We start from the raw sequence: 20,169 nt of genomic DNA, 5'->3' as shown, positions 1-20,169 counted from the left end.
ATTGTAAGTTCAAGGGTTTCATCCAGAAATAGCTTTAACAGGACCTAAAGGGATACACGATTAATGAAAACAGCAATCGGATATTACTCCTGGATAATTTTTTCTACAATGTAGTATAGAATATACAATTTTAGTGGAATTTATGTGACTAGAACCCATTTATCCATTAACACTAAGCTTGCAACTGACAAAGCAAGAAGTGAGGATGTTTTAGATGGCATTAAAGTATTAGAACTATAATAATGTTTTTTTTAAAAAAAAGAACAAAATTCTGCATTTAGTCCATGGAAGAAGGATGGTACTTACAAAATAGTGTAAGGTTACCTGTGTACCTTTCCTCCAGGCTTTGTTGTGTTTACCTGCTGGTGAGGGTGTTAGGTGTAAGAATCAGATATTAATTTTTACTAAAAGAAAATCAAAGGTAAGTGGACAGATTCTGCCTGTGATTAACTCCAGGGCACAGACGTTGGAATTAGTTCAAGGATGCCGGATGCCGGGTGTTGCCTCACATCTTTCTCTAAGATGCTCTCTGGGCAATCCCAAAGACTATGAATGGTGGTTCCAGTTTGAGTATAGATTTGAAATAAATGTCTAAAGAAGTCTTGATAATCGAACCCTTTATAAAAAGTAATGAAAATACTTTTCCAATTGTGAGGCAAGCAGCCAACTTCCTAACAGGTGTGATCAGCAAATGGAATTTTGAAGCATCACATTCCATCCACTTCAGCACAAACTTCTCAAAGCTAGAAGGGGAGATGTGATCTTCCTTCCCACCTACTCAGCCCTATGAGCCCCTTTGTTCTCTATCCAGTTGATGAAAGTGGATGTGGCCTAAATCCATCAGCCGATTTGTTCTGGATCCATTTGTCTTCTTTTGTTAACCCACAGAGAAAATCTACTGCTTTAAGACACTGCTTTCAAATCCAAGTTTACTCCTTCCAAACTTCCCTCTTCCCTCTTCCCTCAAAATCAAGTATTTTGCCTTGAAGCAGAGAGAACTCGCACAAAGTCCCCATTGAGCACCTGCCCATAAGCCACTTTTCATTAATGTGAGTCCTATATCCACGAGATACCCAGTGAGTTCCCACACTCTCTTCTGTCCCCACAGACAAGGGTCCAGATATCTCCTAACCAATTGTATGCTCCCCGCTTCGCCTCCTCTTTCCCAATGCTCAGCCTGATCCACTGCCAACTGTTTTCCACCCATTAGACAAATGGTTTCCAAATAGCGGACTTTGATCCATTAATAGGTTATGAGTTTTTCAGAACAGAGAACAGAAACAGAAATAGAGTAGAAATCGAAACAGAAAACAATGCAATACACAATAGGGGTACCTATTGCATCATGAAACTTGTTTCAGATACACCTACACTTATGTCCTGGGTCTCAATGTAGAAATGCATTTTGTACTCTGCTGTAATCCAGAAGTGTTTGAAACACTGCTTTAGACGAGCCTTTGTCCACCCAGTTAGACACCCCCCCCCTTGCTATTCATCCCACTGCTCAGTGATTCCTTTCCTTATGCTGGCTCAAGCTCTGAACAGACTTCCAGCTGCCTTCTTCATTGTCTGTTTTCACAGGCCTTGGCCTTTTACAATGATTCACAAGTTCCTCCTCATGTAGCCACAGGATTGCCTTCTCCTTGAACAGACCAAAGTCCTAAGCACAAAAAAATTTAAAAAATCCTTTGCTATTCCTGCCTCTTTTCAGGTCTGGGATCTGCTTGCAGCACATCCAACTGTCTCACCATGAATAACAAACCTCAGAACAGTAGGTCTCCATTTCTTTGTGTGCTATCTTTCATCTCCAACTGGAAAAAAAACTACTAAATTCAGTCTTGAAATACCCTAGATTTTCTTATAAAATTAACCTTACTTTCCTGATGTAATGCATTCTCTGGTGTAATATATGCAGTGCCTGATACAGATGCCAGGTGAATACAGCTCATCCCTATTGTTGTATTAAACTCCTTGAGAACAGATGGTTATTCCACCTCCTTATTGCTGTCTTCTTCCTCTCGCAAAGCAAATGGAAATAGAGCACAGTAAGGTGACCATAGGCACACGGCATCATCCTTTCTTCTCCCAAGGTGAGGGCACAAGTCATCCAGCACAGCTCCTCCCCTAGTCCTGCCCTCCCTCGTCCAGTTGCCCACAGTTCTCACCCAATTCATTCATTATCTTCCTCTACAGAAAAACTAGTTTTCTGTATCTTCCTGTAGACTGTTCAGTTTACTTTTCTCAGCCCAACTGTTTATCCCATTTTTTAACTTTCTAAGAGATATCGAAGCTCAATGAATCCTTAATCTGTAGGACATGGGACATTAATCTGAGAAAAGTATACCAGGAAAGACCGAGGTCTCAGGGTTTCTTATGCAGTAAACTTCTCAGTTTCCTCTCATACATAGAAGGACTGCTTTGAGGAAGGAACATAAATGATGGGTGGGCCTCCAGAGCACCAAGGGAGGGTGGACGGGTCTGAGAACCATAGGACAGTTCTAGGCTCCGAAGGGCAAAACACACTCTCAAAGGGAAAGGGAGAGAAGAGCAAGTCACACTTCCAGAATGTGCCTGGAAGTTCCAGCACTCCCATTCTCAGCTTGCCCACTGTCTCGCTGGGAGGCCAGGGCTTCCCCCCTATCTCTCTGGTCCTCCAGTTACTGGGAGGGCCCTCCGTCCCCTCTCAAGTCACCACTTCCTCCACCCTTCTCCTTGCTGGTAATAGCAGTCTAGCACTGAGTTAGACTGCTGATAGCTCCCAGCACCCAAGTCCTCTGTTTACCCTGCTAATCAAATGAATCCCTCTCCAATGGAGATTTCAGGAAATGAAGGAAAAGGTAGGTTAATTATTATTGCATCCACATTAGAGGGTCTATTCAGAAGATTCAGCTTCTTCAGACTTTGCTATAAAGTTTCAGCCCCTTGAACACTGCCATCAGAAGGCACACCAAGTTTACAGCTTTAGTTGCAAAAAGTCATTATTCTTTCCAACAAGGTAAAGAAGGCTTAGAACGAAAAGGATAAAACAGAAAGCTAGTAGTGTAAACAATTATGGTGACCTGAGCAGCTGGCCCACAGGGCATCTAGCTTCAGACAGGTAAACTCATGCAAGATCACATGTAAGGATTTGAACTCGCTAAGGAGTTAACATGCTGAAGGAGTTTCAGGAGTAAGAAGAAAAGAAGTCAAAATACATTCTTCTCTGGATCCTCTGACGGCACCGGACAGGGGAAGCAGCAAATAAATAAAAGCCCATGGTTCCTCAAGCAATTCTTTCCAATTTTCTAGTGTGGCAAGAACTCACTTTTCTAATTTAGTTTCACCCATACAATTTAAGGAGAAGATAAAACAAGGGGGTAAAATTTCTACCTCATATACAGCACACTTAAAAGGGAACTGGAATTCTCCACCACATTATTTTAACTGGTTACACAAAGTAAAGTTATATTCCGACCTACACTGCTTGCTTACACAGCAGTATCTCACTTAAAACACACACACAATAAAAGACCCATTTTTCTCAACTCCATTTATGACTGAGTAAAGATTTTACAAAAATGACGGTTTGTTTTTCTTACTTCACACATCAACTTCTAATATTCACACATACTCTTCCTTCTTGTCCGCAGACTGGCCTCAGATGCATTTTAAACATTGTCAAAGAAAAATTTTATAGTTCATATAAAAGTATACGCCACATTAACACTGAGATGTGTACAACTAACACTGACCAGCAACAGAGACCCTTTAATGAACTCAGACAACTCAAAATGCTTTTACAGAGGTTTTCCTACCGTCTTGGGGCGGAAGGAAAATGCTAGCATTACAGATCCCGTATCATGGCTAGGTAAACAGAGGCTTTTAGTTTAATAAACTTGCCCAGTGTTAAAAAGAGAAATCCAATTTCTCCCTCTGACTCTGCGCCCAGTCCCTCTCCCACTAGACTCTTCAGCACTCGGAGGCTAAAAATGGGACCCACTTGATAACTGCAAGGGTAAACAAATCTTATTTTATTTAGTAGGGGGAGGTGGGAGACGGGGAGACTCGCCCACTCGACGTGCCTGTGTACCGGCGGCCGCTAACAAGAAGGCTTTCCGTGGACGCCGAAGCACCCACCCCTCTGAGCCAAGAGCCTGGGGCGCCGCCAGGCAGAGACCCGGGCGCACGAAACCGCGCAGCCAGAGAACCGCGAGGGGAACGCGGGGTCTGGGCGGTGCGGGGGCCCCGGGACCCCGTCTGCGCCCAAGCGGTGGCGGGGCGCGCGGGCCCGGGAGGATGCTGCCCGGCCGCACACACCTGCCGGAGCCCGCCCAGCGCCCCGGGCCGCCTCCCGCACTCGGGGCGTCCGCCCAGCCTCGGGGCGGCAGAGCCCTCCGCCGCTCTAGGCCGGGGGCGGGAAGCCGCGGCGCCCCAACCGGCCGGCTGCGCGCGGCGGCGCGGGGGAGCCGCGGGGCAAGGCGAGCCCGCCCTCCTCCCGGGTTCCCCTCCAAACAGCGTAACCTGTTCGGGGTTCTGGGCGACTCATGCGCGGGCGGCTGCTGCACTGGGCCGAGAGAGGACGGCGGGTGGTGAGAGGCGCCTGGCCGTCTGGCCCGGCCCGAGAGCTGGCGCCAGCCAGAGGCGTCCTGCGAGATGCTCGGCGGGAGCCCGGGGAGCCGCGGGCTCCGGGCCGCGTGCAGGAGCAGTCACCGAGGCTGCAGCTATACCGCCCGGCCGCCGCGCCCGCCCGGACTGCGGGCTCGGGTTACCGCAGAGCGGCTCCTTAAAGGGGCCGCGGCCGCTCGGGCTCCCGCGCCGGCTCGCGGCGGCTCCGACCCTCGGCCAAAGTGGGCGGGGCCGAACTTCGGGGGCTAGAACCTGGGTCCCGGAAAGGGCTCAAAAACGGGAACATCCGAGGCGGGCTGCGGTGGGATCCTAGCAAAACACACCTCTCCAGAGACAGAGCGTGCGGTTCCCCGGCTTTCTAAAGCAGGTAGCAAAAGTAGCAAGTAAGAAGAACGGCCTGAGTACGCTTCCGCAACGGTCAGTACCTGGGCTCTCCACGTAACCAAAAATCTTTGCAACTGTGAGTTTACATTCTGCCTTAAATGCCCCAATTCTGCATGGCTGAAGTGCATAGTTTGATCATCAGGAAGGAAATGAAAGGCCACTTGCTGATTTTTCCTGCCACGTCTGACTTGACCGAAATGTTCAGACCTGACCTTGTTTGGGGCTGCAGGTGCATTCCAGAATGCGTAGGGAGCGCGTGTGGAAGATGCACGCTCTCTCCGGAATCCCTGAAAAATACCTCGAAAGTGCACTCACTAGCTGTCCACCCACACCGTGAGCCCCTCTGCTGTCAAGTTGGGGAAGTAGGATTTGAATTTTTGTTGCTGACTGAAGAATTCCAAGTTACCCAGTGCATAAAGTTTGCTGTTCAGTAGCAGCCATTCTGACCTGCTAAATACAGCTTCAGAACTTCCAAGTGTTCTCGATCAATATTTTTTTTGAATAAAATAATGAAAAGGTACATTTAGTCTATTATAATTTGCAAAACGCAATCACACTTCCTATTTTGGAAAGAGGTGAGTTCTAAAGTCATTAATTAGTTACCACCACCATTAATAACAATGAGCAGTTATTTGTAAGAAGTGTCTATCAATAGCACTAACATATTTTACCTAGTATTAACATGCACACACACACTAACTGAATCTTACTGAGGCTCAATTTCTTCAGCTGTAAAATGGGGTTAATAACTCAGTTATCTCTGAAGACCCCAGTCTTGGCAAATGGACCTCAGACGAACTTAGAAAGAGAAAACCAATTCCCCTTTCAGGGACAGAAACCTGCCCTGCAGTCAAGGAATATCCTGCAGGCCCCCAAGTGCATGTTCCCCTTTTCCTCCCCAAGACTCTCAGGGCATACCCTGGCACCAATGCCCTTTGACCACAACCTGTCCCACCACAGTTGCTTCACAATGTGCATAGTCCTTGACAACCTTTGTTTACCCCATACCTGCCTCATACACTCACATAGCTATTATCATAACTCACCGTGGGTGGGATGGTTTATGTACACATCTGTGGGTTCAGCCATGCAAGTTCAGATTGTATATATTCTCTCTCAGGGCTCTGCATCTAGACCAACTCCTCCAGACTCTCTTTTATGCTTGTCTCCAGTGGCTGACAGTTGCTCTGTTTTTTTTCCTGATAAATGTGTCATCGTTATCTTTGATACGCATATTCTCTAACACCCACAGCAGTAGCCAAGGCCTAGTCAACCCACAGAAATTGACCCTGTGTCCCACTAAATTTCTTCATGTTAGGCTGTTACAGGTGCATGACCAAACCCATAGGATTTTTGTGAGATTTTTCCGAGTATGTAAGTGAATACATCAAAGGCCTGAGATATGAAAGAATTCAGCAAATACTAGCTGAACTGTGAAACAGGTAAACTTATCAAAATTCAAATGACCTTAGGAGGTAGAAGAATATATATCAGCTGCATATTTTTCCTCAACTTAATTTCTTTAAAAGTGTACATTTCATTATTCACATTTATATCTTGAATTATTCTTAACTTTGTTTTACCAACATTCCCTTTCCAAGGACAGTTCCTCCAAACTCTGTATTGACCATCTGGTTTTTCTACATTTTAAACCTGAGGTATCAAAGCTGAATTGCACTTTTTACTTTTTTTCATTAACACTGTTCAAACAGACAGTTCATGGAAGTGAAATTATTCATCCATGCTTAAAAAGAAAAGAAAACACAAAAATCCTTTAGAGGCAAATTTTCCTGATAAATTTATTTCCAAAAATTCCTCAACTTCTTAACAGAGCCAACTGTTTGGAAAACTGAGACCAAAAACTACTTCTTTCTCAAATAAGATTATTGAAGCAAAAAGTATTTTTGGAAAAATGTCTCAGTGCTCCACTTTGCTCCATTACTGAAGATACAAACAAAATTATACTGAACATTTTGATTAGAAAGGTTGATCTGGTAAAAAATGAATAACCCCAGGCACTACTCTTCCCTTTATTGGTAGTTTTACTATCTCAAGAACTTTTTTTGTAAGATTTTTTGAGTATTTAAAAGTACTTTAATTTGTTTTTCAGAATTTTTCGAGAATAAAACTATTTCATGATATTAATAGTGGTTATCTCTGGGTGGATGAGATTCTGTGTCTTCGGTGTTCTTTTGGCTTAATCTTATCTTACGTGAAATTTCTCCTATAATAAATATGTATTGCTTTTGTTTGCATTTTCATTTTTAATGAAAGTAGTACATATAAAGGAAAATTCAAATGATTCTTAAAGACATAACAAAAAACACCCATGAGTTACATCAGTCCCCTGACCAACTTCTCACTTAGCTTTACCCCGTGCTCCACCTAACCCTAGTAGGTGTTCTTCACTTCCTAAGTAATACATTTTTACCAATGTTTCTTAATTTTCAGTTTTAGACATTATATATTTACTTCTTGCCATAGAAATTGAGGATTTAGCTCTTTACACATACCATTAATATAGCCACATCACAACTTTCATTCATGTCAATAATTAGGTTTTATATCATCCTGAAAATGTAAATATAGTGAGTGCATTGTTGAATCAAGTTAAGTTGCCATGATAACACTTCCTGGAGTTAATAATGGCCTTGTTTTTTCCCTTATTTTTTTAATATAGCTAACCTGAATTTTATCCAAATGCTTCACATATCTATTGAATGCCCATTAATGATATCTTCCAATGCACAAACACATGATTAGTAGTTTACTCTCTTATTTTCCTGAAGCACAGACTCTGGTAACTTAAAGTGGATGCATAGAAGGTAAATTTTTACAGTGCTTACATGTTTGAAAATGTCTTTATTTCTAGTCTCACCCTTAATTGATAGTCTGAATAAGTTGAAGGTCATTTTCCCTGAACATTTTTGAAGCATCATTCCACTGTTTTTTACTTTCACTGTTGTCATTGAAATGTCTAGTGCCTTTTAGCTCCCATTCCTCTGTATCTGACCTGTTTCTCTTTCTTGAATCTTCCCATTATCACTAGTAGTTTGAAAGATCACAGTGAAGTCTTAGGTCTTTTATCATGGATGGTGTTGAGCCCTCAAGGGTTCTTTCAATCTTATCTGCAATATTTTTATTATTATTTCTTTGTTAATTTCTTCCCTCCCATTTTCATTGTTCTCTCTTTGTGAACTGTTGTTAGTAGAATGTTAGAGCTCCTGTATTATTCTCTAGACTTAATGTCCTTGTATCCTATTGATCATCAATGCAGCTTTCTTTTCTATTGTCTAAGACAGAAGTTCTCCGTTACAAGCAGGAGGATTGATTCTCCCCACCCTAGCCATTTGGCACTGTCTGGTGATATTTTTGGTTGTCACCACAGGGAAAAGGGGCATGCACGGGCAGCCAGTGAGCAGAGGCCATGGAGGCTGCTATCCATCTCACAATGCACTGGACAGCCTCCCGTGACAATTGCCAGCCCCAGCTGTCAGTCCTGGCAAGACTGAAAAATACGGGACCAGGAGAAATACTTAACTTTATCTTTCAACCTTCTACTAAAGTTTCTATTTCAAACATATTTTTCTTTCCCATTCTATGATAACCTTTTACTGTGGAAACTCTTCCTCAAAAGATAAACACCTATCTTCAGAAAAGAAACTTCATGTGTAATAGAGGGATTGTGGTGGTGATCCGGTCAGGTTGCAGTGAGTGAGTGCAGGCTAGCTGCATGAGATGGGGAAGGGACTCAGTGGTTCAAGAGTTTTATGAACAACTTTAGGGCACTCCCGCTTCCTCAGGCTTATGCCTCACCCCTGCCTTCATGCTACACTGCACCTCCAAGTGACAAGTCTCCTCCATGCACTTGAATTAGTCCCTCTTCCCCCTTGCCAAGTCAGTTCTTTCTATGCCATCCAACTTCTGGCTTCCAAAATTTATTGAAACCTCTCATCTGCTGTAGACTTTTCTCCTGTTCTCTTTTTCCTTGTGGCTTATATCTTGTAAACCCCTTTCTACACTATCATTTCAGTGCTACTTTATAAATAGTAAGTGATAAAAAAAATTTGTATTAGCAGAAGAGGATTCAGAAGAGAGGAAGGGGGAAAACATGGATATGTTTTTCTTAAATTTCTAATGAAATTTGTAATTGTACCAAAATTTTAAAACTTTTTTGCAAATCATTTGTGATTAATGTTACCAACCACTATTTATATGTTTATGTGGGAAAAATGAAACTTTCTGACCAGAATTCCCATGTGGCCTTAACAGCATCCACTGAGTATGTAATAGAATGTTTGCACATTTATGAGCTCTTTACCAGCAGCAGAGCCGCTAGTCAGACACAGGATTGCCATTCCAGGGTGGGGGTGCAGAGGAAGCACGTATTCTCTCCTCCCCTCTGATCCTGGTACATAATTGGTCAGGAGCCCAGCAGGCACAGGGTTCCACTGGTGCAGGGGTAAAGAGCAGAGCAGCTAGGGTTCGGGGTGCAGAGTGCAACCAGGAGAGAGTGAGCTTGGGAGCCAATGCTCGAGCGGGTCCCAAGCAGTGCCAGAGTAGAGCAGCTGGGGTTCAGAGTGAGGAGAGACTGAGCTGTGAGAGTAAACCCTTTCCTTCCCAACCTCTCGCCCTTGTCATCCTTCAGTCTCATCGAGTTCATAGGGCACCTGCCTGGGCAGCGAGCCTCCTCCCAGAGCTACATTTTGACATAGTGAGCAAGATCCAGGGAAATCGAAGGGCTGTCCTCATGGGTGCAATGCTTCAGTGGGCTGGCCTTATGGATGGTAGGAGAACACCAGGGGATTCTCCAGCGGGGATTTGGTCTGGGGTGATTTGCCTTTTAAAGGATTGGGCCCTCCCCAGAACACGGGAGGGGTGAGGACACCTGAGGCAGTGGAGTTGGCCCTGGGTGAAAAGGGAACTTCCTAGAGGAACTGAGTGCCCACGTGGCAACAGGAATTGTGGGTTGGATGCTTCTCACAGCATTCCAGAGGGTTGCCGAGGACAGCGATACACTTCAGAGGGAAGTGGCAGAATGGAAATATGAGTTGGGGGATGCCGTGAGGAAGGAAAGTTATTAAAAACTGAGATGGCACTGCTGAGAGACATACTAGTTGCAAGGGAAGGGGCAGAAGAATGCAGGCTGTGAGATGCCATAGGGCAGGTGAAGAGAGGGGTGCTGCCTGCAACTGGGGAAATGGTAGAGGAGGAGCTGGGGGAGAAGAAGCCAGGAAGGATGAGGGGTGGGGCCAAGGGCAGAGCCACTGCCAGTCCTGCTGTGCTGGAGTCCCTGGAGACAGCAGCACCTCCCCTACTGAAAGCCCACCTAGCTGTAGTTAAGAAAATAAAGACAGAAATCCGGGCTCCTTCAGGAGAGGTGCAGCCCCGTCCCCAGGTTGTGGAGCACTCCATGCTCTGCCCCTGTACCCAGGCTGAGCTGGTGGATTTGACCTCCCAGTTTCAGCAAAAGCCCTTGGAGCCTCTGTCCACATGACTTTTGCGTCTTTGGGATTCCGGAGTAGATGGCACTTTTTTATCTGGGTCAGAAATGGGGAAGCTGACTTCCTGGATGACTCACCTCTCTCTCTGGCAGAGAATATAAAATGCTTCTCAGACCCCAGAGAGCCACACTTTTCTGGATTGGGTGACTGCAGCCCTCTGGGCCCTATGGTCTAATCAGGGTGGTTTGCCATCTTTCCCAACTAGATGGCAGACTTATGCTGAGCTCCAAAAGATGTTACCGGACTTGGACATGAAGGCGGTCATTCATAACATGGAACATCAGGATACAGACAAGTTTTTCACCATGGGGTGAGAAATGTGGTGCTTCAAATAGCTCCCACTTCCCTCTTTGGGTCCCTAGTGACTATTCTTGCACCTCACTTAGCGCAACCCATACACGAAGCTACTCATAACTATCACAGATCTGGGAGACGTTGAGACAATGAGAACATGGAAGGAAATATGGTCTGCTACTGAGGGCAAAGGTTTAAAGAGCCCTGTGAAGGTCTTGAGGACCCAGATGTGGGTTAATTTGATAAAGGAAGGGGCAGTAAAAGAGAAGCTAGATGGACAGTCCAATAAGCTTTTGCTAGAGCTGTGGCAACAGTTAAAGCTGGAGCAGTGGTCCAGCCACAGAGGTCCAAGATATAGACAGCAGAGGCAAAGCCCCACGCCCGGCCTGCGGGACATCCTGGGGGAGAGTACTCCAACTCCTCCTGGACCACCAACCCCACAGGAAGATGATTGGGTGTTGCGGTTTGACTGAGGAGGGGGTCAAGTACCATACCTTGGAGGACGTGGTGGAGACTAGAGGCCACATGTTGAATTAGCACCTCCCCAGTGAATGTGCAATGTGTCCTGGTGCTGGTGGACATAGAAGCTGACTACTCTCTGATTTATGGCAACCCTGATCTTTTTCCTGGGACCCCTGCTGTGATGATAGATGGCTATGGGGGTAAGGCAATTAGAGTGAAGAAAGCCCAAATTGGGAATAGGGCATTTACCCCCAAAGGAGTATACTGTGTACATTTCTCCCATCCCTGAATATATTTTAGGGGTTTATATCCTGCAGGGCCTATGGTTACAGAGCATTGCAGGTGAGTTCAGACTGAGGATATGTGTGGTAAAGGCAATTCTAAGGGGACATGCTGAGTACCCACCTATAGCTTTGCCTGTACCTCAGTTGGTGACAAATACTAAGCAGTATAAATTGTCTGGGGTAGCTGGAGAAGGTGGGCATCATAAAGGCCACTCACAGTCCTTTTAATTCCACAGTGTGGCCAGTGAAAAAGCTGGACAGCTCCTGGCACATGACCATGGATTACAGAGAAATGAATAAAGTCATACCTCCTTTGCATGCTGCTGTCCCCTCTATAGCGGCCCTTATGGACATCCTCAGTCATGAACTGGGGACATATCATTATGTTATGGACCTTGCTAATGCTTTCTTTTCTATTGTCATAGCACAGGAAAGTCAGGAACAGTTTGCCTCCACATGAGAAGGATGGTAGTGGACGTTCACCATCCTTCCACAGGGATAACTCCACAGTCCCACCATTTATCATGGACCTGTAGCCCAAGACTTGGCAGCATGGCAGAAACAGCTAATGGTGTGACTGTATCATTATATTGCTGATATTATGCTTACGTCTGATTCTCTTGCAGATCTAGAAGATGCAGCACCTAGACTGCTGCAAAGTCTACAGGAGAAAGGATGGACTGTGAACAGCACGAAGGTACAGGGTCCTGGTTAGCTAACCAACTTCTTGGGGGTTGTCTGGTCAGGGAAGACTTAAGTTATCCCAGAAGCAGTCATAGATAAAGTCCAGGCTTTCCCTACCCCTACAAATGTGGCAGCATTACAAGAGTTTTGGGGTCTTTTGGGCTCTTGGGGAGTATTTATCCCTCACTTGGCACTATTTCAGAGGCCCTTATATCATTTGGTGTGAAAGGTCTTGAGTGTGATGGACCAGTCAAAGCCCTGTGATAAGCTAGATGTTCATATAACTGAAGATGGTTAGGAGTGGGCTTCTGGAAGTGGCTTGAATAGACCCACCACCCTACTGGATTCTGGTCACAACTCTGAGAAAAAGCAGAGGTCTGGTACACCTTGACAGAGCAGCAGTTGGCTGCTGTGTACCACACCTTTCTGGCTACAGAGCCCATCACAGGAACAACCCTGACAAAGGTAATTACCACCTATCCCATCACGGGGTTGGTGCAAGACTGGACCCAAAGGCCATGGAGTGGTGTAGCATAGATGCTGACACTGGCAAAATGGGGCACACATTTACAGCAGCATAGTACTCTTTATCTAGCCTCTTGAGTTAAGAATACCAATGCTTATTGGGGCCAATGACATATGCCAGTGAAAAGCAGGAATAATTTGCTTTGAAGCCATTAGTAACAGAGAGCCCTTATCAAGAGGGAAGAGCCCCTATACCTGAAGAAGCATGGTACACAGACAGCTCCAGCCAATGGGCAGCCCCCAAAGTGGAGGGCTGTGGCTTCCCATTCTAAGGCTGAGACAATATGGATGGAGGATGGAGAAGGGAAGAGCAGTCACTGGGCAGAGCTGTGGGCAGTATGGCTCATAATCACCCAAGAGTTCCCCCAATAGTTATGTGCACTGACCACTGGGCTGTGTATTAGGGTGTGACTTTGTGGCTACCAACATGTCAACTGGATGGTTGGTCACCAGCCCCTTTGGGGGCAAGAGTTGTGGCAAGATCTATGAGCCTCTGGTCAGACCAAAATAATTATAGTATATCATGTGACTGGCCATTTGCCTTTGGCATCCCCAGAGAATGATGAAGCAGACAAATTGGCCCAGGTGCATTGGCGGGAAGGAAAGCCTGCCTCTGATGTGGCCCAATGGTTACATCAACGTTTGCTGCATGTGGGGAAATAGACAATGTGAGCTGTAGCCTGTTGGTGGGGCTTACCTCCGACCTTTGAAGAATTCAGCAGAGCCTAGCAGGAGTAACTTGTGTGCTCTAAGAGGGACTTACACCTAGTCCCACAGCAACATGGAACAATAGTTAAGGAGCTAATACCCCTTATCAGGTGGCAGATAAACTATATTGGGCCTCTGCCCATATCAGAACGGTATCAATATGCCATAACATGTGGATACAGCTACTGGATTGTTGGTTGCTTTTCCTTTACATTGTGCAGATCAGTAAATGACCTAAAGGGGCCTCGAGCATCTCTTTGCAGCTTATGGCTGGCCGCAGGTGATTGAGAGCATCAAGGCACCCACTTTACTGGACATGCATTACAAGAATGGGTGCAGCAATTAGGGATAAGGTGGAAGTTTCATGTACCATATAACCTTACCAAGTCAGGCATGATAGAGAGGTACAATGGTTTATTAAAATCTGGCCTGAATTCAGACACCAATAGTCTACAGTGCTGGTCAGCCTGCTTATGGACAGTGCTATGATGCTTGAATGAGAAGCCCCAGAAAGAAACACTGAGCCCTGTGGACATGCTAATGCACATTGCTGCCTCTCCTACACAACTACACATACAAACCAAGGGAACTGTTGAAGCCTGCATTTGGCCACCAGAGTAACACCTTGTTACCAGCACCAACTGCACTGAACTTTGGAGACTGTATTAAAGGGATGTGGCCTTGGACATTTTAACACAGGGATCAGAAATGGCTGGCCCTTCTGGCACCTTGGGGACAAGGCCTGGAAGCTGGCCTCCTGTGTGTTCCTAGAATAACCATAGAGTGACCCCCCAAAGATCATGGTAGTATATCCAAAATGGCCAGAAGGTAAGAGTATCTTACCAGGAAGTCTTGCTTTACCATTATGGCCAGTGCATGCAACTCCAGTAGCCCTATATATCAACCCATCAGTAACTCTCACAGGAAGAGAGGTGAAGGTCTGGTATGCTAGACAGGACAGGACACCATTCTGCCACTGTCCCACCATAGGAACACTCTCTTGCATGCATCCTACCTGATGGACAAGAGTTGCCTGTGATGGTATCATTAAAACATGTGTCTTATCACCCTTAAGGTTATTGCCTTCTATAGTCTTTGTGGGTTGGGTATGTCCCCTGGCAACAGCTGCTGCTTGCTGAGCATGCCCGGAGATCCCTGCTGGTTCAACTGTTGGCCTCCCATGGAACATACAAGCTATGGACTCCATCTGTGTAAGACTTTGAATACAGCTGGATCCTAAGTCTTGAGGATTGTCATGGTTCTGTTGTTATGTTGTCTGGTTACAGTGCTCTAGCCTTCTTGCACAGGGGTCATTGCAGAAGATTGGGGGTGCATAGATTGTGAGGTGAGAATCCTGGAGGGGTGGATTGTGGGGAAAATGGAACTTTCTGACCGGGATTCCCACCTTGCCTTAATAGCACCCACTGTGTATATAATAAAAGCATGTTTGCATATTTATAGAATGTTTACTGGTGGCAGAGCCAGTGGTCAGTCACAGGATTGCCAGTCCAAGGTGGGGATGCAGAGGAAGCACCCATTCTCTCCTCCCCTCTGTTCTTTGTATATAATTGGTCAGGTGCCCACCAGGCACTGGGGACCCACCCACAGAGTCCCTCCCAGTGTGGTAGTGTGGCAGAGCACAAGCGGGAAGACAGAGTGGAGCAGCTTAAGTTCAGAGCAAGGAGAGACTGCACCATTAGAATAAAGCCTTTCCTTCCCAACTTCTCCCCCTTGTCATCCTTAAGTCTTTTTCAAATTCATAAGGAACTTGCCCTGGGCAGGAAACCTCCTCCCAGGGCTACAGTTTATAACTTTCAGTTTAGTTTGATAAATATCTTTCCAGATACTTTTCCATGCATACTTGCACATACTTTAGGACTTTTTAAACAACAAAAAGGATTAAAACAGTACATATTACTTTCTAATTCCTATACTGTTCCATACAATGGATGCACCACAATATATTTAGCCAAACTCTTACTATTGGACATTTATGGAGCTTACTGTTAGACCAAATTTTCAGTTTCCCAGATAGAGAAAAATAGTGGTGTCTGACTAGAAATTAATTCTAAAATTTAAAGCCAGTTCCAAATTTAATGGGGGAAACACTGAGGACTTCTGCTTCAGATAAAGAGGAGGACTAGGGGGATGCCCATTTCTCCACTGCTAGTACAGTGGTACTGGAAGGACCATTCAAGGGAACTAGTGAAAAGAGAAAGTAAAGACATAACTATTGGGAAAACACATTACAAAGTTGTCATTATTTATAGATTATGTGATTATATACCTGGAAAACCCAAGAAAATCAACCAAAAAATATATAAATAATAGAAAATTAAGCACGGGAGCAGGATATAAAATTAACTATGGAAAACTCTGAGATATACATACATATATATATGTATGCATATGCAAATATATGTATATATACACACACACATATATTTATGTACACACAAACAATACCCTCTTACAAAATAAAAAACAAAAAAAAGACTCCACTTATAATTGCAGCAAAAAATATAAAGTGCCTAGGACTAAACTTCACAAGGAATATGCAGAACTCATGTGAAGTAACTTTAAAGCTTTCCTGCAGGACCCAGAAATACACATGAACAAATGAAAAGAAAATGTTCTTAGATATGAAAAGTCAATGAATATCAATGCTCCCTCAATTAAAAATTTTTTTAATTGAAGTATAGTTGACATACAATATATTACTTTCAGATTTAAAGTGATTTGACATTAATAATGCATATAAAATGTTCATCATAACTGTACTTACCATCTGTCACCACACAAATTTATACATTATTAACTAAATTCCCTATGCTGTAGTTTTCATCCCCATGACTTATTTATTTTATAACTAGAAGTTTATACCTCTTAATCTTTTTCATCTGTTTTGCCCATCCCTCCAAACCATTCCCTCTGACAGCCACCAGTTTGTTCTTTGTATCTGTGAGTCTGTTTCTCAGTGGGGTGGGAGGTGGGGGTGGCTGTTTATTGTTTATTTGTTCATTTGTTTAGGTTTTTAGGGTTCCGCATATAGGTAAAATTATATAATATTTGTCTTACTCTGGCTTATTTCACTTAGCATAATACCCTTGAGTTCCATCCATATTGTTGTAAATGCCTAGATTTTTTTCTTTATGGCTGAATAATATTCTATTGTGTATATATATATGCCTCTTCTTTTTCCATTCATCTATTGATGGACACTTAAGTTGCCTCCAAATCTTAGCTATTTGTAAGATTATTCTCATAGTATTAGCTATACTCATAGGAGTACATATATCTTTTTGAATCGGTGCTTTTGTTTTCTTTAGGTAAATACCCAGAAATGGAATTACTGGATTCTATGATATATCTATTTTTAATTTTTGAGTAAACTCCATACTGTTTTCCATAGTGGATGAGCTACTTTACATCACCAGCAATGCAGAAAGGTTCTCTTTTCTCCACATCCTTTGCAACACTTATTTCTTCTTTTTATACTAGCTGTTCTGACTGCTGTGATGTGCTCTCTCATTGTGATTTCCCTGATAATAAGTGATACTGAGCATCTTTTAATGTGCCTGTTGGCCTTCTGTATGTCTTCCTTCATAAAATGTCTATTCAGGTCCTCTGCCCATTTTTTAATCTGATTATTTATCTTTTTGGTGTTGACCTATATGAGTTCCTTATGTATTTTGGATATTAACCCCTTTTCAGAAATACTATTTGACCCTTGAACAACACAGGCTTGAACTGCATAACCTCACATTTATGTGTGCGTTTTTTTCAATAAATACAGTATAGTACTATAAATGCACTTTCTCTTCCTTCTGATCTTAATATTAATAGGATTTTATTTTCTTTAACATACTTCATTGTAAGAATACAGTATATAATATATATAATATACAAAAAGTGTTAATTGACAATTTATGTTATTGCTAAGTGTTCTAGTTAACAGTAGGCTATTAGTAAACTTTGGGGGAGTCAAAAGTTAAACATGGATTTTTGACTGTGTGGGAGGTCAGTACCCCCAACCTCTGCATTGTTCAAGGGTCATACATTTTCCCATTCAGTGAGTTGCCTTTTCATTTTGTAATGGTTTTCTTCACCAGGTAAAAGCTTTTTAGTTTGATGTAGTCCCACTTGTTTATTTTTGCTTTTGTTTCCCTTGCCTGGGGAGACATATAAAAAAAATTGCTAAATCGAAGAGTTTACTGTCTGTTTTCTTTTAGGAGTTTTATGATTTCAGGTCTTACATTTAGGTCTTTAATCCATCTGAGTTTATTTCTGTGTATCGTATAAGTAGTCCAGTTTCATTCTTTTGCATATAAGTGTTCAGTTTTCCCAACACCACTTATTGAAAAGACTTTATTTCCCCCACTGCATATTCTTACCACCTTTGTTGTAGATTAATTAACCATATAAATATGGGCTTATTGCTGGGCTGTCTATTCTGTTCCATTGATTTATGTAACTGTTATTGTAAAAGTACCATCCACTTTGATTACTATAGCTTTGTAGTATAGTTTGAAATCTGGAATTGTGATTCAGCTCTACTGTTTCTCAAGATCGCTTTGGCTGTTTGGGGTCTTTTGGGGTTCCATACAAATTTTAGGACTATTTGTTCTAGTCTGTGAAAAATTACATTAGTATTTTGATAAAGGTTTCTTTCAATCTGTAGATTGCTTTGGGTATTTTAACATGTATGGACAATTTAACAATATTAATTCTTCCAATTCATGAGCATGGTATATATTTCCATTTGTGTCACTTTCAATTTCTTTCATCATCAATGTCTTATAGTTTTCAGAGAACAGGTCTTTCACCTTCTTTGTTAAATTTACTCCTAGGATTTTTATTCCTTTTGATGCAATTTTTAATGAGATTGCTTTCTTAATTTCTCTTTCTGCTAGTTCATTATTAGTGTATAGAAACAAGGTCGATTTATGTGTATTGATTTTGTATTCTCCAACTTTACTGAATTCATTTACACTATAGTTTTTTGGTGGAATATTTAGGGATTTCTGTATATAGTACCATGTCAACTTCAACTAGTGACAATTTTGCTTCTTACTTACCAATTTGAAGGTGTTTTATTTCTCTGATTACTGTTGCTAAAACTTCCAGTATTACATTGAATAAAAATGAGAGTGGATATCCTTGTCTATTTCCCCATCTGTTCTGACTGGTTCTTTTATATATTCTACCACTTTATATCACTAGCTGTGGAAAACCTGTTCTGCTAGATTCCAGGTCATTTTCAAAGTGAGTTGTAATATATGTAATTTGCTGCCTCAATGTGCCCATGGGAAGAGGTGAAACAACAACCTCCTGTTACATCATTCTCTGGTCCCTACCCCTAAATTTTAATTTTTAATTTATTACAATCTCAATGAAAATACCAAGAGGCTATTTTCTGGAATAGGACAAGCTCATTCAAGAGTTTATATGGAAAAATAAACAAGCAAGAACAATGAGCAGAATCTTTTGAAAAGGTAGAATAGCTTTCTATATATTACAAAATACTGCAGAGAGGGGAAAAAAGGTGGCAGCATGAGTAGTGAGGCAGAAACCTCCTCCCAAAATCACATAAAACAGGAAAATACAGTAAATACAACTAATCCTGAAAAAGCAACTTGAAGACTGAAGAACAGATTTCCTACATCTGGGGAAAAAGAGAAGACCTCACAGAAAAGGGTAAAGTAGCAAAGCTGTGATCCAGCAAGACTCAAGCCCTTCCCCCACCCCAGCACACAGGCAGGAGGGAAGAAATGGAGCAGGAAGGGAGTAGAAGCCCAAGACTGCTGAACACCAAGCCCTGGAGGTTTGCTCTGGGAGCACGAACCTACATTACATGGTGCTCTGGAGATAAGTGGGGTTGGAAATCAAAGACAGGTGGAATACTCTGAAAGATTGAGATTCCAGCCACTTATGGAGAGTGGGTATGCACAGCCAGCCACCATGGAACAAAAGAAAAATGGGCAGTTTGAAGGACTTCCCAGCAACAAGAGAGGCACTACACAGAGCTCACTGCTCAGGAGAAAGGGCAGGTGGATAAAACCTTCCCAGCATGCTCAGCCAAGCAGGTGGGGAACTCTCAGGAGCTTCAGATACTCCATTCCCCTGGCTGGCAATGCAGCCCCAAGGCCCCCACTGAGGTCTGTAGCCTGCCACTCCTTCCTCCCAACAGGTGATGGTCCCACCTACCTGTCAACCACACCACCATGCCAGGCCAGCTGGAGGGTTGCCCCCCTCATTGCAGATATAGAAGCATAGCACAAAGGATCTTCCCTGCATGCACACACCACTGGACTTGACAATGGAAGCAAGTGTTACAGCTGGGAAGGCAGGACACCCTCCCAGAGAGCTGTTTATTCCCTGCAGGCACTGGTTCTGTTTGACTGAAACCCCCACAATTCCTGCAAGTGCAAAGCAGCTCCAGGAAGTAGAGCTTCTGGTCATTAGAGGGCTCTGCTTACACAAAGTTATTATTTCATAGGAAACACACAAAAAATAAAGCTGCAAAGGAATTTGGTCCAAACAAAATTACAAGAAAAAATGCCAGAAAGAGGGCTTAGTGAAACTGGAATCACCAATCCTCTTAATAAAGATTTCAAAATAAAAGTAATAAAAATGCTCACAGAGCTACAGAAAAATATTTAAGATCTCAGGGAGGACTTCAACAAAGAAAGAAATATTGAAAAATACTGTATCTGCAA

General features: G+C 43.2%; 1 protein-coding gene and 1 long non-coding RNA gene across 5 annotated transcripts in view; one reads left to right on the top strand and one right to left on the bottom strand.

Moving 5' to 3' along the window:
- Window positions 1–6,168, bottom strand: part of TLCD4 (TLC domain containing 4) — a 75,896-nt gene extending 69,728 nt beyond the window's left edge. The window contains exon 1 of one of the 4 annotated variants that reach the window (XM_036997986.2): window positions 6,036–6,168. Coding sequence is in view for 1 of the 4 variants with exons in the window: in XM_036997989.2 (XP_036853884.1) it covers window positions 5,031–5,117 (87 nt within the window). In the remaining 3 variants the exon portion in view is untranslated. Of the gene's footprint in view, window positions 1–4,500; window positions 4,751–5,030; window positions 5,388–6,035 lie in introns of those variants that run through there. The other 3 variants (XM_036997989.2, XM_036997988.2, XM_036997985.2) reach the window with 3 other exon arrangements.
- Window positions 4,907–20,169, top strand: part of LOC118968283 (uncharacterized) — a 35,104-nt gene continuing 19,841 nt past the window's right edge. Inside the window, exons 1-2 of the long non-coding RNA XR_005055857.2 lie at window positions 4,907–5,022; window positions 12,160–12,230. This is a non-coding gene — a long non-coding RNA (uncharacterized lncRNA). The remainder of the gene's footprint in view (window positions 5,023–12,159; window positions 12,231–20,169) is intronic.

Source organism: Manis javanica, chromosome 4, assembly GCF_040802235.1.
Source record: "Manis javanica isolate MJ-LG chromosome 4, MJ_LKY, whole genome shotgun sequence".
NCBI classification, from domain to species: Eukaryota; Metazoa; Chordata; class Mammalia; order Pholidota; family Manidae; genus Manis; species Manis javanica.
The sequence above is the reverse complement of the archived record's forward strand: the minus strand, read 5'-3'. Positions and strand labels throughout refer to the sequence as shown.